Raw genomic sequence first — 18,512 nt, forward strand, 5'->3', positions numbered from 1 at the left:
TCACATGCCGTTCTCATTAGTATACTGAAACTATAATCAATGCCTCTACACCCAAAATGATCAAACATCATACAAAAGTAGAAGAAAAAAGAAGAAAAAAACAAGAACATCAATTAAGCGTCAGTTTGTCAACTATTGAAGTTGAACTTTTTTTTTTCTTTTTCCTTGTCCACATATTGATATTATTATAATTTATAAATATTGCCGAAAATTGAAGGCATCCCAAGCAATAATAAAAACAAGAACGCCAAAAAAAAAAAAAAAAAAAAACATTATTGATTTAACCAGAAAGAGAGAGTTTGAGGTGAAGATCAACCCCAACTTCAGGTTTGGTGGCCAATTCTTGCTGTAGTAGTACTGGCCGTGACACCAAACAGTTGTAGTACTGCGAAGGAAATGTCCTATACGTCGGTAGTACTTCCTGTGACGACGGATTGTTATAATTACCGTTAATAATGCCATTACTATTGCAATAATTTGCTGCAAATCTCGATGCGTAAATAGAGGTAGCGGCCGACGATCTGACCGCGTGTGGGCTAAGAACTGGGCCGACGACTGGCCGGCCCTGGAACTGAGCGCTGACTCTCTGCCGCTCTCGCTTGTGCGCGTTTTGGTGGCCACCGAGAGCTTGCGAATTCGCAAACACGCGACGGCAGAACTGGCACTTGAACTTCCTGTTCTCCATTTCCCATGATGTTCGCTCCGCTCTCTGCTCCGTCGACGGCACTACCACTTCACCGTTCTCGGTTATCGGGAAACCGAATAGCTTAAGGCTTGAGCTGGGATTCCTGTGATCGGACATGATATTTGCGTGGTATGGTGTCTAAGGACTCGAAATATTCTTGTGTGTGAGTTTGTATTTTGAGGAGTACTTATATAATTCCTTGTATTTATAGGGGACTAGTTTGAGAGATTTCGTTGTGTAATGCAATATATGTTCACTATTTAGAGCTTATCATTATGCTTTTGCCCTTTGGCTCTCTCTTATCCTTTTTAAAAAAAAAAAAAAAAAAAACACGTACCATATTTAGCAGTAGCAAAGCATCTAGGGTATAACCAACTAAAAGATATTGCAAAGAGTGCGCAAAATTATGTCATATAGATGTCCCACATTCGTTTGCTTTGGTTTCGGGCATTTAAGTTGTAAAAAAGTTCACCAAAGACAGCTTTAAAAGTCAATTTATATATATATTTTCTTTTAAAGAAATGTGATTATATAACAGACCACTCTATGTAGATATGCATTTCGCACATGTGATGTTTATAGGCAAACTCAGTGTACCCCATATATACCTTTTTTTCCCCCCACTTGCGTAATGTGTGGAACTGCTAGAGTAGTGTACGTGTCGGGTTTTAAAGGGTCCAGGACCCAATAACAAGATCATGTTTATATATATATATATATATATTGCCTAAATGATGATCATCATAGATTAGTTAATATGCTAGGTGGGGCATATATCACGAGGATATCTATAAATTATCATGGAAATTGTAGCCCGAGAAAAACGGGGGAAAGATTAGACAGATTGTCTATGATGTGTGATATGTGGTAGTAAAAGCTGGTTTTTCTAGGTTGTCTCCATTTTCCTTGTAGGCGCCACTTAGCTGCCTATCCGCGAGCATACTTAACCCCATTCTTGCTGGCCAAGTAGTACTCTTTTTTTTTTTTTTTTTTTTTTGGTCGTTAATTGTAAGTTTGAAATATAATAATATTTCTACACTTTATTGCTTGGTGGTGTCGTCATGAGATTAATTTTGCCTGCCATTGTTAGTCCTTGTCGAATTCTAGGCCTCTAGTGTTGTTCCAATGAATATCCGACAGATTCTTACGATGGATTTCAACTGGATTGAACTTTTAGCTACATATGCAAAAGTTTATTGAGAAACGAAAAAAAAAAAAAAAAAACAAACAAAGAAATCGTACGTGTACTGTGTGTGTGTTAAACTGTAAATTATTAAAAGTAATCTGCAATAATATCTCGCCTTCATATACAATGTATATGGATCTAATTACTGAGAAGTCAAAGCAACCCCTTAGGTTTGATTAGTTTACTCCTTATACACGCATGTCTAATTATTATCGTACATATTCAGCAAAAAAAAAAAAAAAAAAAGGGAGAAAAAGAACTGCATATATGAAGTCACTAGCTACAAAATTATATAAAACTATAATTGGTGTTTATGTCGTGTAATTTATTAATGCAAAAGTAATGGGAATATTCTTTAATGAATATGTAAAAACTAATGTCGCTATATGAGAAAAGACTCGGCTACATGTTATCAATAGTATTCCCGATTCCGTACCACATTTTCACAAATCAAAAGAAGTTAGTTGACGAGTTTTTAACATCAACGCACAAATTGTTTTAGCTAAAATATTCTGACACCTAATTTCTCTTTGACATTGCGAGTGTTTGTCTCCATCATATATTAACGGGTACATCATGCACCATAGTTTTCATCCAACTTTTTTTTTAATTGATTTCCACTTGAAAATTAATAAGGAGATTTTTATGATAGAATTTGGAAATTAAATACATAGGATTCTGTTTTTCAATCGTCGAATTTAATTTTAAAATATTTATTATGTATATTTTTTAATTTTAATATGATTTGATACAGATTTAAGGAATAAAGACATGTAGTATTGATATGAAACCCTATGACTGAAGGACCCTGAAAATCAAGCAATTTGGTGATAATGTATAGGTTTACATACGCGGCAAATAGCTAGGTACCTAGTGGCCTAAACCTGGCTTAAAACAAACATGTACAATTGAGAAAAGGAAAAGATGCATGATAGACGATGAAATCACGATAAAAGCAAACCACGAGTTACGATGTATATCATCTTCCCACTGGCCTATTGATAGATCATAGAGGAAATAAATCATTTGTTGTACTTTGCACACAAATATTTTGTCTATGAATAACGACAGGTGCACAGGCCTTACCGAAGAGATAGGCCATGTCGGCCATTAATGTGCGCATGACATGCCAGCATTCCCCTTCACCACACCACTCTTTATGTAAACGTTTTGATCATCACTGTGTCTCCCATAACCCTAGCTTGATTAACGTTTTCTTTTCTTTTCTTTTTTTTCTTTTTCTTTAAAATCTTGCAACTTCAACGTGAAACCATCAAAAGTGTCCTGTGGTATTTGTGCATATTATCAAAAGCGCATAATATATTCTTGCCCTATAATCTAAAGTTCTCAGTGTTTTACTGATCATGATGATGATGATGATATATAGTTCTATAGTACTTGAGTATACTTTATCATATGGAATAGTAAATCCATTAAAGTAACACATGATAGATCAGCTGTTTCTCTTTCTCTCTTATGTGTTTCGTACTGTTGTTGTCTCTTTATCGGTAAAAGAATTAGCTACATCAGCTCTCAGTCTGTAAAAATGAGTGTTGCTTTATGGCCAGCCTTTGTTTTCTTCTTCGTCTTTCAAAGAACATGGGAACTTTCAAAGCAGGGAAGTACAAAGTTTGCTTTACACAAACTCACCAAATATATATATATATATATATATATATATATACACACACACACACTTATTTTAACATGTTAATCGCTTGAATGATAGAATATCCTATATAAAACAACTATGTAAGTTCTTATATATTATGGAATAATATCCATTTTGAATGTGATTAATAGTGAAACAAATTATAGTGATCATGTGTACAAGGTGATACATATGACATTGCTTTTCAAAAGATATTCTAATATTAAAAATCGCTAGTTAATATGCCGACAATATTGTCAAACCTATTATAATTACTGTGAAGACATTAGGATAAAAGACTTCGTCTTACATACATACATATATATATATAGCTATTTAAGAAACTATATAGTTCCACCAAAAAGTCTTAAGCTGCTATATTAATATCAGATTATGTAGAAAAGTCTTTGTGCTGTGACATGACTAATTAATTGGTCCATTAAAGTAGTATATAAAGCTCATTTATTATATCAGATTTGTCCATTTGCTCTTGAAAGTATATTTGGCCCATCTTCATTCTACTATTTCAACAAAACATTATGATTTTAACATTTTTTCATCAACCAAAACATTGCACAAAATAATTAAACACGTCTTTTCTGAAAAACCTAGTTCCTCTGAGGAAACCATACATATGCAAATGTAGGCCCACTACTGGCAGTCGATGATGGTGTCAAATCTTCAATTCTGCTCCATCACTTAGATTCCAGCAGTCGGACAAAAATCATTAAGTGACTAATTGACATATATATATATATATTATATGTATTATAGTAAGATCAATTAGTCATTTAATGATTTTTGTCCGACTGCTGAAATAGAGCGGAATTGAAGATTTAACACCATCATCCACTGCCAATGATGGAGTCTGCATTTGCATATGATGGTGTCAAATCTTCAATTCCGCTGCATTGCTTGAATTCCAGCAGTCGGACAAAATCATAGAGTGGCTAATTGGCCCTACTGTAATATTCATCATGATCCCTACACTAGCTGGAAGCAAAAGTTTTCCCTCCCATGATAATACTTTTAGCACAGGCTGGTCATGATCAAACTAGTAGATTTTGTATGTCATTTACTACCAACACTTTTCATGATCGTGGATACTAAAGTACACAACAATTGGCCCATCCCGGGGCTGATGACGTATTTTTAGAGTCTAATATACCATCCTTATTTCTCTTGTAATTTATTTTTCTCTGTATGTCACTTTGATAAAACTCCTCAATTCCAAGTCCTTTTGACAGAAACCCCATATGGGGAACATTGTATTCGGACCAATTGCCTTTCCACAGAAGAGCTCAATGCATTGGAATGTTGAAGTTGTAATAGTTATCTCTAGTGCTTTCCTTTGGAAAGTGAATATATATATACACATATATATATTATTTAAATATATGTATCTAAAGTGTAGATGTAGATTGCTTTTATTTATTGATATTTTGTTTGCTTATCCTTGAAAGCATGTCTAGAGATTGCTTCATCGATCGACAACGCAATTTGTATAGTACAAAATATATGGTACATCCAAAAGTTGGAGATGTATAAAATATGCATTCAATTCTCAGCCACTAAATAATAATTTAATAAAAATTGTCAACTGAACTCTTTTTTTTTTTTTTTTTTTTAACAGTTCACAATATTATTTTTTTCATCATTTAATATTTGAGATTCGATTATTTTTTAAAATACCATTTGAGGCTAACTCAACTAGTTAGATGTGTGTCCAACAAAATTTAATTTCCGATGAAACTATTTCTTACCACTAAAGTCCCATAAAAAAAAAAAGTGGAAGTATTGTAAATACTAAAAATAAATTTAAAAGCTCATGATTAATTAAGAAAATAAATTTAAACACACTAATAAATCACAATTATCATAATTAAACAAGTTTAATTCCGGAGGGCGTTACAGTATTTCCCTTTCATATATGCAATAGTGTGGGAAGACGACTCTAATCCCTAAAAGACAAAAATGGAGAAAAACGTATGAGAGCCTAGGTGTGTACCTTATACTTTACAGTGATGGCTACAAAAATGTGCAAAATAATCAGCCTGTAGATGATTGTATCTACTTTTCAATTAAAAATACCATATGCTCTATGATTACTTAGATGCAAAGAATTGGGCCATTTATTGGAACTTTAAAAGTTTAGAGTAGTGACAGTTTGATATGATACCTCTCTGTACGTTCTTAGAAATTAAGGATAAATCATGCATGTATATCTCTGATTAGTTCCGTGTGCTATCATATTAGCTTTCGTGGAAATTCTTGTTCCATGTTAAATATTATATGTCAAGTGACTTTCATTGTCTAATCTATTTGACATTACCTAGCTAGGCCACTAAATTTGCTAGGCACTAAGTGCCAACTGAAAATCTCCATATCAATAGTTCAACCAATCAAATGGTGATTATGTATGTTAATCATATATTTTTCAGATTCAACTTGCTTTCTAATGTTGTGGCAATAGTACTTTTCTAGCTATCAAACGGTGTCACACTTCAAATAATCATGATTCATGCATGCTATTTGTCATATCAGTAACGTTGACTAAAAAGCTGCTGCCACTGCACCCAAAATAAACTAAATTTCCTCAACGTTTTTCTTCAATAAGCAAATAATTATTCGTCTGGTCTTGGTAGGACCATACTGCGGTAGTGTAACATAACTTTTATTTCATGTAAAAATAAATGTGTAACATAACATTTATTTCATGTAAAAATTATGTTGAATACATGTAATATTAAAAAATTAATTATTTAATCTAGTACTATTGCATATTTTTAATGTTAATATTACATTTCAACAAACGTTATATATTACATTTTTCATTTCAATATGTTATTGCAGTACGGTCATGTCAGCAAATTATAGAAAAAACCAATGTCCATAAATCACTACTTATAAGAAGAACATCTATTCTAATTAGTAATGCCTGAAACATCTATTTTTAGGACTTGATTAGTTATTTTACTATATAATTGATTTAATTTTAAGGGCATATATGTTTTATGTTGTATTTATATGATGTTAATGAACATATTATATATTTAAAGAAAAAAAAATCACGGGTTATTGACAGGTTGCAAGTTGATTTACTGGGTTGAGTGCGTTACTGGTTGATTGTGGGTTGTAGGCAACAAAGGTTATTCTTGTCGCCGGAGGGAAGGCCATTTTAGTGTAGGTTGTGTTAGGGTTGGGATTTCTCAACCCGTTCATGTCACGGGCCGTGTTAATATTAGAGTAATTTCTCTAAATATTAAACCCCAATCTGACACTAACACAACCTGCGGATTACCACCCCTACCTGAAACTCTTAATATATATGACCAACTAATTTTAAGACTTCACAGCAGAATTTAACTAACTTGTTTTAATCAATTAAGTACTTCTTGGAATATAGTAGTGGTAGCAAACGAACAAAGAGTAGAAAGAAAAGAAGATAATCCTATTGCTGACCATGTTTGTAAGGATCGACTGGACACCAATATACAACTATAGATCGTCGGCACACAAACATGTTTTTAGAGATAAGTCTGAGTGGAATCCTTAGAGATGTTCCGGAAAAGCCCTTAATTCTATAGCGATCCTTGTCGTAACGCCTAATGCCTACAAATCTACATCTATATCACGCCTATAGATATAGTTAAGTCAACTACAGACATGATCTTCATTGAAAAAAACAAACAAATAAATAAACATGTTAGTCAATATTTAGGTAATCTTGTCGATAAAAAAACTTCCGCTGTTTGAAAAATTAGGGTTTATCTATAGGTCCCTAACCTTGTCAACAAAGTAATAATTTGGTTCTTGATTTTTTTTTTTTGTTGTTGTTGAAAAGATAAGTCCCTAAATTCAAAAATATTGTTGATGGTTTTGGTCCTAATACTCTTGAAATACAATGAGCATAGATACATACTCATCATGTGTCATGAAAATAGTCATATGATATGCATAATATATTTAATTTGCAAAGGTTTGCATAACTTTTTTGACAGTTAGGACTAAAAATTGCTAAAAAAAAATAATAAATAAATAAATAAATTCAGACTCGGCCAAATTAAAATAGAGACTGAATTTCACAATATTAAAACTTTAAGGACTAACAACATAAAAAAAAAAACCCAAAAAAAAATATTTGTATTAATCTAAGCATCTTTATTACTTCGGGATAGAAAATATAATGATGCTACCTCGAACATATATATATATATATATATACATATATGATTTTAATCATGAATGTTTAATAGGCATTGAATTTGCTTTTTTTTTTCTTTCCGTAGAGGGAGTTATCTAGTTCTGTTGGCATCAGTACCATTTTACAGTTGTAAGTGGGTACATTCACATATAAGATGCTGGTGGATAGAAACCCCACAATTCCATGTGCCTCAGGTCATGAAACATTATTAATTAGTACAATAATTTCTTTTAACATAGGACCCCCTATTTCTATGTCTTTGGTACACAATAATGGAATTAGGATCCGTATGAAAAAGAATGTTCAAAAGTGCAACTGAACTGCCTCATCTTCGAGGCGATAAGACCAGCCACACGATGTAATACATTGTGGATTATTTAACTAATATTTAAGAAGTTATATATAAATGACTTTACTCGAATTTTTAAGACTACTTTTATTGATTAGAAGGGTCTCGGTTTGGAGATTACACTTGCGGTCTAATATATAAAAATAGATCATCTTCTTAACCAAGATATATAGTTGAAACATTATGCCTCAATGCTTAGACTACTCATGTACACTCATGAATGATTCCATATGTTTATGTAGGCTTAACCGATTCTAATAACAATTCACTTTACTTAAATTTGAAGTAACAAGAACTTTTTTTTTTTTTTTTTTTCAAATCTCATTCAGCTATCCACCCAAAGAAAACTTACTAAAAGGTAATCACCAATCATTAAAAGTAGGGCCGGTAATATGGGTCACGACACGACGACATAACTCGAAAATGACACAAATTTTGTGGGTTAGGGTTGAGAAAAAAGATGTTCGGGTCAGAATTGGGTCGACCTGAAATTGACACGAAAAACACGGGTCAATTTCAGGTTGGACCCGCCTAACCTGAATACGACACGAAACTCGTAAAAAACTAAAAAATACATATATTTTTCATTGCATATTTTAAATTTTATTATGAACTTGTGATATCATGATAGTTATACTCAAAATCTTATACTATTATTTGCTTAATTTCAATGGATGTTATTGTAATTTAGTGTGTTATGAATTTTAAGTAATTTTTAATGTGTAAAAAACTAAATAAAAGTATACAATTTTCGTGTCAATTTTGGGGTCAATTTCGTGTTACGGGTCATTTTCAGGTTGTGTCGTGTCAACTCGTAAAGTGGTCGTGTCGTGTTCGTGTTGCGATTTTTAAAAAATTTCGTGTCACGGGTCGTGTTCGGGTTGACTGCAAATTTAGAAAGAAACGATCAAAACACAACACGAACATGACACGTGACACGATTGCCACCCCTAATTAAAAGATAGCAAAACACATAGTAGCATTTGAAAATTTTATTACTGAAATGAGCCTTAAGGTATTATCAATAACATATCAATTTGTAACAAATTTACTATGAATTAATACGTGTTATATATACTCACATACATGAAAACATAAACTATGTTTAACTATGTTTTATTGTGAAAATAAACAATACGTCCATTTATTTATATGGTCTCTGTTTTTTTTAAAAAAACTTATATTCACTACATAGTTTTTGTGTTGAACTCGTCGTTCGTGGTTTTGATATTGATGTGTTTGACGTGCTTTGGTCGCTAAGGCTTACTTTAGGATTGTCATTCTTGTTCAATTCAAAATTATCTCTTCTATTGGTTAGATGTTTTTATGTCACCTATCAAAAGATAAATATTTATTTAGAGGTATTTACACAAAATAATCATTTCTTTGTTTCCATTTGTAATATATATCCACAATGTAACAATATTCCTCAGATGTCCATTTTCAAATTATTAAGATTATATTATTCCCCTTGTACCTTTGCATGCGCAGTTATTAATGTCCAATGACTTATTGCATAAAACGTGAGATTAATTATTTTCACACTTTTTAAACTTTTCGTTCCTATAATAAATCTGTTTCTTTTCTTTTATACAATCAACTTTTTGCAATGGGTTGACCTCAAAAAACGTAATGGTCCTCTATTTAAAGAGGGGTTAAGAATGGGCAAAAATGTTATTATAGGTGAGTTATGTGACATAATTGGACATATTGTTTTTGTTATTCCCTTCATAATGAAAACATATGTAAATCACTCAAATATTTAACTAATGGATTTGATGTTTTCAAAGGTTATGTATTGGCCCATTTATAATAGACCAATTACTCGTTCTCCCACACCCTCATTGATGTGGGACAACAGTATCCACAACTGTGATCCACTATAATCACAAGTTCTTTATGTGCACTGCTTTTTCTCCACATAGTATACGAGAAGTACGGAAATCAACGTCAACTGTAAATGAAAAATATTAGCATCTGAAGAGGAAAAAGGAAGATAGCAATTGATTATTGGAGATAATTTGTATAAAGATTGAAATGTATGTACAGTCTAAATCTCATCTGTTGGATGAGGTTTAGAAACATTCTTATAGTCGAACTTTTTCATGATCTTCTATTTGTTGGGCAGTTGATAAATTCTTTTTAACAGCTCATAAATTTTTTTAATCATACAAATATAATGGCTGGAAAGTAGGATATATATACATCCTTATATTTTAGGATTTGAGAGCACTAAAAATTTGACAAGAATGACTCTCCAAAAGTAATCACACCCCTCAAAGTCCTGTATAGCCTGATGACAGCAGCTATAACGTTGTTTGTAATCGAAAATAGTTTCTACTTTATAATCTCGTTTTTACCTTCCACTGTTGTGTATGATTTCAGATATAAACAACTACATCTGAAAACTTTAATTTCAGGCCACATTGCTTATTAGATATTGTTATCAAATGATAGGAGAAAAGGAAAACACTCCGCTTCTTAACATACAGCATCTAATAAAAAGTTTACCGTAATTCTGTGGCTTTCTTCATAAACAAAATGATTTAATTTTTGGCCTGGTAAACTCCATTTTCTTCCACAAAGTCTCCCTCAGAAGTCAGAAGGGAGATATCTCCAATTGAGTCACATACTACAGCATTTGTTATACCGAATTAATGTTTTCAAACATCTTATATTAGCACCATAATGTTATATATTGCTGATCATCTTCATTGTGGGACGCTATACAGAGGTGGACATGAACGGTCCCTAATGATTAATCTATTCGTTTTTGCCGACATCAAAATTGGAGTTTTGGGGCATAAAAAATTTGTAAGTTTGTTCTTTTTTTTTTTTTTTTCGTCGTACGGACGATCAGTAGTTTTCGGTTCTAGATCGATATCTGCCCGCGCTTGCAAAATGAGTCCTTGATGAAGCCTGTCCGAGGGGAATATAACCGGAATGGTGGAGTTACTGGAGTTGATGGTCTTATCATTACATAGTCTATTGAGTCATCCTAGTTTATCCTTAAAAGCCTAACACTGTATGAAGCTGATAATGTTTAATTTGCATCCACAAAGCGCAGGAAGCCCATGCCATTTGCTACTCTTTACTTCTAGAGCACTAAATACCCTTTGGTGAGGCAAACAAAACGGGAAGTTTACATAATTGGCACTAAAATACGTGAGTAGTAAAAGAAAAACACATAAAAGGAAAAGGATCAGTAAGAATTACACGCAATCGGTAAAGGGCTAATAAGCTTGTCTTCTACTTCTCTTCTTCCTCAGCCGAGGAAACCTTACTTAACCTGCTTGGTGGTGCTCTGGCATCATTGGTTCCAAGCTTTCTGCCTCCGCTGCGGCGGCTGCTGCTGTTTGCACCATACAACGCTCTGTGTGCAAGAGCTTTTCCGAAATGGGGCTCTTCGGGTTGTTTGCTCTTAAGTGACTCTTGGGTGTTGTCTTGGACGTTGCCACTCTGCGTGTCAGAGGCCTCACCATTTCTCTTATGAGTAGCCATTTAAATTCTCAAACCCCCCTTTATGGTATTCTTCAGGAGATTTGAGAAGAGAGAGAGTAATCAAGAGGATGGTCATACAAATGGGGTTAGTGCCTATCTTTATATTGCTTTTTCAGAAAAACAAAATTTTGTAAGGCCTTAACGTAACGGTTTCCGTAGCCTAAGGGGACATGTCAAACCCTTTCTCAAAGTTGTCTTCAACTTCAAGAAACCAAATATACCAAAGCACCAAAATCTCTTTTTTGTCTCAACGCCCTCTCTCATTCTAGTTATTAACGTTACTCTTTAGTATCTACTCTTGCAAAGCCGGGTTTTAACTTTTTACCGCATCTGGCATTTAGCAAGGCAATTTGCTTTAATGCACAAAAATACGAGATCATGAAAACTAGAAAACCAACGTAGCTAGCAGGCAGAGTATCCAAGTTTTTATAGAACGGAATTGTTAAAAATCGAAGATAATTACAACTCGATGTATGAACCCAAAAGTCAACCATTCAACTTACAAAATCATCATCAACAGTTTATTACTTCTATAAGTTTATAACATAATGATGACAAGGAATGTACAACAAAATCTCGGTTATGCACGTTCCAACAAGAGTTCATTTTAGAGACCATGAAACAAATTGTCACGATCCTAAGGACGTGTGTACCGTCTCCGGCTTCAGTTTACCATTTGTTTCATATTGCATAAGATGGATTCCAAAAGCTAAAAGCCATCTTATGGATCTCTCTTTTTCTTTTTAAATACAAAAAAAAAATTTAGTTTATAAGTTTCCCCCATCCTTTTCTTGTTAAAGGGGATGGCACGGTGTGAATCCAGTTTGTCATTTTTTTTTGTCTTATCTGAAACATTTTCGAGAGAAGAAAAAATAAACAATAATAACGTAATGTCGCTCTCGTAATCACCCTCAGGGTGATAGAAAGAACCTTGGAAGAGTTGAATCACTTTTGACCAAGTCAGAACCGACAGGGACAGCAGCCATATTTTTCTATGAGGCAGACCAAATGAATTGGATACCTTTTTATCTGTTTACAATATATGGCTCCTCTCCCTCTCGCTTCCTCTTTCCCAGCTTTTTAGCTTTCACTCTCATTCCTTGCCGTCGCTGAAATCCGGTATTCGCTTCTCAGCCGAAAGCTTTCCAGCAATATGGCACATTATTATCTGTTTATGTCCCCACTAATTCCTTTTTTCGATCTCCTGGCATTTCCCAAAAAAAAAAAAAAAAAAAAAAAGTTCAGTACTCTCATGAAAAAGTCTACCATCAACATTTAGGAGAGTGAGAAGCAAAGTAGAAATACCTGCAATAAACTTACCCCACATTTTTTTTTTTTTTTTTTTTTTTTTTTGCTAGAAGCTGCAAACTTATCCTTGTTGAGCAACAAAATGTTTGAAATTATTTGTTTTGTAGAGTCTCATCCGGGAATGGTTAAGCTCATATACTAGAAGACAATTGTTTATTAGATACAGATTACAGATACAAAGAAGAGCATCTAGGCAAAATACAGTACTGTAGTTAATAAACTAGATAAAATACAAGTTTCACATCACGCAAGAAACTGTACATAGGAGCCTGGGTCAGCCTATCATTTTTTTTTTTTTTTGCATGTACATGTGAAAGTGTCATTTACAGCTTCATATATATGCCTTTCATGTGAAGAAAACCAGCGACGGCACCCCAAAATAAAACCTCAAGCATGACAAACGCTAAGGTGCCCCATTTTCTTGAATGAAGCATGGCCTGTAATAAAGCTTCCGTGCCATCAACCTGCACACAATTGTAATTACAAGTTAAAACGTTGTTAGTCAATCAAAAGGACAATACACCAAATCGACCAAATTATCAATCATCTAAACAATCGAAAGTCTCTCAAGTGTACTTTAGACAATTTAAGTTGAAAACAGATGACGCATGCCAAGTTATTGTTCCCTCAATGTTATTAGTTCCCTTTTCTGGGCTTGAGGGATAATGTTTTCCCATTCAAGTAGCAAATATATACGTGCCAGTGTGAGTAACCCAAACCAAGCCCCACACCCACAGGAGAGAGAGAGAGGTTATCAATGAAACGGTACTAACGAAAGGAAAAATACCAGGGTATTTTCAGGTGACCGCCAATAGAAACCTTGCACTGCTGCCGGGAAAAGTTCACGAGCAGCCAAAGCATAGATAATGAGTGCATTCATCCCCATCCACTGTAGTAAAATCATAGGCTTTCTAAAGTGTTTGACATCAACCTGTACTCAAAAAAAAGTCGGCCCAAAATTTTCAGTTCACCCTCAATTCTATTTTTTCACATATTGTAACAACGAAACATTAAGTGTTCTTTTTTCTGTCTCGTATTATCATATACAAGTACTTATCTACATTACAACTTACAATGTAATAAATAATGGTTAAACACAAGCCTGAAGCTCCAGCAGTTATGCATGTATAGCTCAACGTGTACAGTGGTTTTGAAAGAGGAATGCCTGTCATAAATAGCCATAAGTTAGCACAGAAACAGAATCAAATTCTTTGAAAGATCAAATCCGTGAAAGATTGAGTTTAAATTATATACCTAGCACCTCTAAAATGTATCCAATTATTAGAAGAGGGATTGAGAAAAAGGACCATAAAAGTATCTTCTGTTTATAGCCCTATAGCAAGAGACACGAGTGAGAGAGCACATTGAAGCTCTTCATCAAGACATATACGTGTAAATGGCAAAACAATAGCAACATAAAATCATAATTAGCTTCATAAGCATGCAAATTCCGGTATAATAAGAAATATCATACCTTAAAATGCACAACTATGTGCCCATAATGCAACCCAACAAAGCACGTAATGGCAGCCATCAGAGAACTAAAATTGTTAGAAAACACAAATTAGAAATCAACAAATTAGAACGACACAAATTGGCAGTAGGGACACAGATTATCTTGGTCGGTTATAAACGACCCATGCGTAGCCTAGCCTGAAGAATCTCCCTTACTAATCCTCGTGATTCAACCCTACTTTGTATGTTATGAACAAGATAGAAAAAAGAGGCACATCCAAGTAGAGCTCTCAGCAGACCTTAAAGCTCATCTAATGAAGCATCTTAGAAGAACAAGTTGATCAAAATTTCATGTTGACCTTGCATGTCTAGTGGTAATCAATCTGAACTTAAAAAGAGAAATTCATTCACAAAATAAACTAAAAAATTGATCCAAAATCTTTTTTTTTTTTTTTGAAGAATATAAATCTAATATGGATTTACAATCTATTAACTTGTAAATAACATAAAGACATGAGAAAAAAGATTATAGCAAGCAACCTTAGGATGCCCTCTGGATCAAATGGCGCAAGGCACCACCCTGGTGAATTTGGTGGCAGAGGTCCATAGTCGGGAGAATTAACACTGCATTCCTAAGAAAACAAGAAAGATTAAGATGTCTTGAATCTTGCTGATCAAACAAAATAATGCACAGATGTGAGATCAAAAACCTGAAACATCTCTTAAACACAAAAAAAGGCAGTAATTGTTAGAGTAAACCTGAGGGGATATTAACCTTTGTTCTTCTGTAAACAGGACGTTGGTAAAGATGTTTTTCTCCAAGAATAATTCGATCAATAAATCCAACAGCATTACAAGGAGGTTCAAGGCTGCCCCTCATTTCACAATGGACCTGGGACACAAATATGGTGCTTCATCTCAGTTCACAAAACAAGGAACTGGCATACAACGAAAATAGTGAACTCAGTTGTGGGAAAAAGAGTGGCGTGTAACTAAAAGGCATCAGATAGACGGACTTGTCAGGGCAGTCAATCAGAAAAAAATGAAATCCGAAAACAAGTTATTCGGTAGTTGAACAAGAAATAAACATTAAACTCAGCTGCTCTTGGCATGTTTTTAATTCTTATTTAGAAAAGAAAATAAATTTGTATGACAATGTAAAATAGTAAATACCAACCCCCCCCCCCCCCCCCCCCCCAACACCAAAAAAAAAAAAGGTGTACAATTTAACTCACATTTTGAGTATCTGATGTATTACCAGCCACGTTTAAGCTGGAAACCGCAAATGACCAATTTGGAACATAAAGGCCATATAACAAGAGCAAATAAGTTGAGCACAGTAAGATAGCAAACAGCCTGCATAAGACAGTAACAATCACCAATTTCAGGATAGCAAGAACAAACACACAAGCACGACCATCTGTGCATGCATGTGTATTGTGCTAGTCCAATCATGAGACAGTAATACAAAAGTATAGGTGCTTATACAAAAACTTTATTGCAAGAGTTGGTACTTTGGTTAGGTCATCATCTGTTAAAAGCAATAACCAGCTATGAAGTATACAAAAATATTTTCTAATTCCAATAAATTCATGTGAAACTCTTTCAAAGCCACACATAACCTAAAGAGAGAAGAGTATTAGTTGAGAAGAAGTGAGCACCAGCTATAGTATCTAACAGAACTAACCCCTGAGCGTAGTATTTCCTTACAAAAGCCACCGGTGAGTCAACCATGATGTTCTTGACAAACCAGATCTCCGACATTGAAGCCAATAGATAGCCAATTGAAATTCTCTGTAAATTAGGCACTTCAAATCAAAATCCATACTCATAATTACAGCAGCAGGCAATACATAACTTATTGTAAACTTAAATAAAAAATTGTATGACTCAGCCAGCTTAGTAATTCTAAACAACATTAACATAATGGAAATAGGATTGGAACCAAGCCTACTTTCCTATAAACCGTCCAAATCATCAAAGCTAAGTACAATGAGACCTCCGGACCTAGAACAACAGCGCAAGGGCAAGGACAATCGAAAATAAAAATAAATGGAAGAAACTTGATTATTGATAGAAGGGAAAAAAAAAACAATTTACACACAAATAGGTAGTTCAATTATGGTACCTGCAGTACTCCTAACCAACGTATCTTGGCCACATCAACTCCATAAGTCAAATGGTTACGCCCATGGAAATACCCACCTAAGAAAGCAACCCAACAATTAAGAGTATGCTCATTTCACAACTCAAGTCATAAATGATAGGTAGTACAAATGCACATGCAGAATCAGAGAAGTAAAGACAATTGAAAAAGGGGAATTTTTGTAAAAAGTTGTATATTGCCTCGGCTTGTAATAGCTCATGCACAGTGTTTATATACAGCTCAAAGAAATCAACTAAACCTATAGATACACACCAGGTGGCATAACAGAAAAGAAAAGGAATATTACAAATCCCAACAGCTTGACAAAGAATAACAAACTTCCTGAAATACAGGGAAGAAAACTCTCTGCTGCAGAGCTGCAACTAATCCTTTATAACTAATCTCACTATTAAACATAATTAGAACTAATAAAGAATTAGTGCTGCCTAACATGCGGCAAATACTACATGGAACTAGAACATACGAAATCTTGAATGACATTGTAGCTGGGTAGATTTTGGATTCAATTCAAGCAACTTAAAAAGGATCTACTAAGTAGCCTAAAAGCAGAAACAGGGAGATTTGATCGTATCAAGGTTAAGCTTGTCAAAAGCTAATAGTACAACAATGGCCCTCGGAATCCGGAATCATTTAAAGTACAAAATGCAAACCTTCTAGTAACACCCCCAAGAGAAAGAGCTTAATTGCTCTCAGCAAGACCTTTTTTGTAGCTGTTGTTTTGCTTGATATTTTCTGCAATCGAAAGCCAAATAATGTTCAAGACTCCCAAGTTATCAGCACTAGTTCTTAAAGTTAAAAGTCACATTCCAATATACAGAAATCTGGAAACAATGAAATGTACAGATATAAAATATATGTACCTTGAATACTAGACTAACAGAGACACCAACACCAAAAAGAAAAGAGGGCATTACAAAATCTGCAAGCGTTACACCGAACCATGGAGAGTGATTTATGGACGGAAAAGCTCCTCCAGCATCATCGACTAATATCATCAACTGTAAAAAATAAAAATTAGGAGAAATTCCCATTAAAAAAGATCAGAGAAAGTAATAATTTCTCAATCTGTTGCTCTTGGCTTTCTCATACGACAACTATCAAAGATTTTGTTTGCCAAAAAACGATACAAAGATCGTCGAAAAATCCATAAACCCTAAATTTAAACGATTTGGAATCCGAAGCAATTATAAATTGATTGAAAGCTCCAGTGAAAGTAAAACTCAAACTAAATGGGAGAGGAATAAGGGATTTGAGCACGCACAGCGATGGTGAGGCCGCGAAAGACGTCGAGAGAGACAAGACGCTGGTTTTGATCGGCGGGATTGGGTGCCGGAGAATCTGGACCGTCGGATGAGGAGAAGGGCACGATGTCGTCGTTCTCAGAGGAGTGTTTGGAGGGAAGCAGCGGCGGAGGAGGAGAAGGTTCGCGAAGGAGAGGCTCTCGTTGCTCTTCGACGACGTCGATGAGCGCCGACATGTTTTCCGACCAACCAACAACCAACGAAACGGACGGAGAACTGCCAAAAGATGGTGTTCTCTAGTGAAATTGACTTGCACAAATGAGGGCATTCTAGTCTTTATGCGGTGTCGCCGTACATTCGGCGCCAAAAGTTGGCTCACAGTTAGTTGATCCTGTGTTTCGCGCCACATGAAATCACAACATTGCGCTTTTAATCTGAACCGTGTATCATTGGTCAGCGTTGACCCTTTTTCACCCCCTTCCCCTTTACGTTTCCATGCCTCATAGTCTCATACGTTGGGTTTTTTTTTTTTTTTTTTCCTTTTGAATTCTATGGAGCATTTTAATTATATATATTCTGGCGTGATTTAATTATAGTAGTTTTTTTATCTGAAATAATTATAGTAGTTTTTTATCTGAAATAATTATAGTAGTTTTTTTATCTGAAATAATAATAGTAGTTTTGATTAGAGTGATACAATTTCAATCAATTTTATTCTTTTCCTATCTGTGTATTTATAATGAGATGTTTAGTTTATGAATTTAA

General features: G+C 34.3%; 2 protein-coding genes across 2 annotated transcripts; both read right to left on the minus strand.

Moving 5' to 3' along the window:
- On the minus strand, positions 1 to 1,069 carry LOC21390855 (zinc finger protein 5). The gene has a single exon (XM_010105086.2). It carries the CDS (start codon positions 800 to 802, stop codon positions 281 to 283), a length of 522 nt encoding a protein of 173 aa, XP_010103388.1. The 5' UTR covers positions 803 to 1,069; the 3' UTR covers positions 1 to 280.
- Positions 1,070 to 12,955: 11,886 nt separating this feature from the next.
- Positions 12,956 to 18,202, minus strand: LOC21390857 (heparan-alpha-glucosaminide N-acetyltransferase). Its single transcript, XM_024170100.1, has 13 exons — positions 17,768 to 18,202; positions 17,367 to 17,504; positions 17,157 to 17,238; positions 16,468 to 16,544; positions 16,027 to 16,133; positions 15,575 to 15,695; positions 15,115 to 15,231; positions 14,880 to 14,971; positions 14,359 to 14,425; positions 14,139 to 14,217; positions 13,958 to 14,049; positions 13,672 to 13,815; positions 12,956 to 13,348 (listed from the first exon to the last, which is right to left on the minus strand). Exons 1-13 carry the CDS (start codon positions 17,981 to 17,983, stop codon positions 13,208 to 13,210), a joined length of 1,473 nt encoding a protein of 490 aa, XP_024025868.1. The 5' UTR covers positions 17,984 to 18,202; the 3' UTR covers positions 12,956 to 13,207.
- Positions 18,203 to 18,512: the final 310 nt, after the last annotated feature.

The sequence above is a fragment of the Morus notabilis genome, unplaced genomic scaffold (genome assembly GCF_000414095.1).
Source record: "Morus notabilis unplaced genomic scaffold, ASM41409v2 Scaffold1526, whole genome shotgun sequence".
NCBI lineage: Eukaryota > Viridiplantae > Streptophyta > Magnoliopsida > Rosales > Moraceae > Morus > Morus notabilis.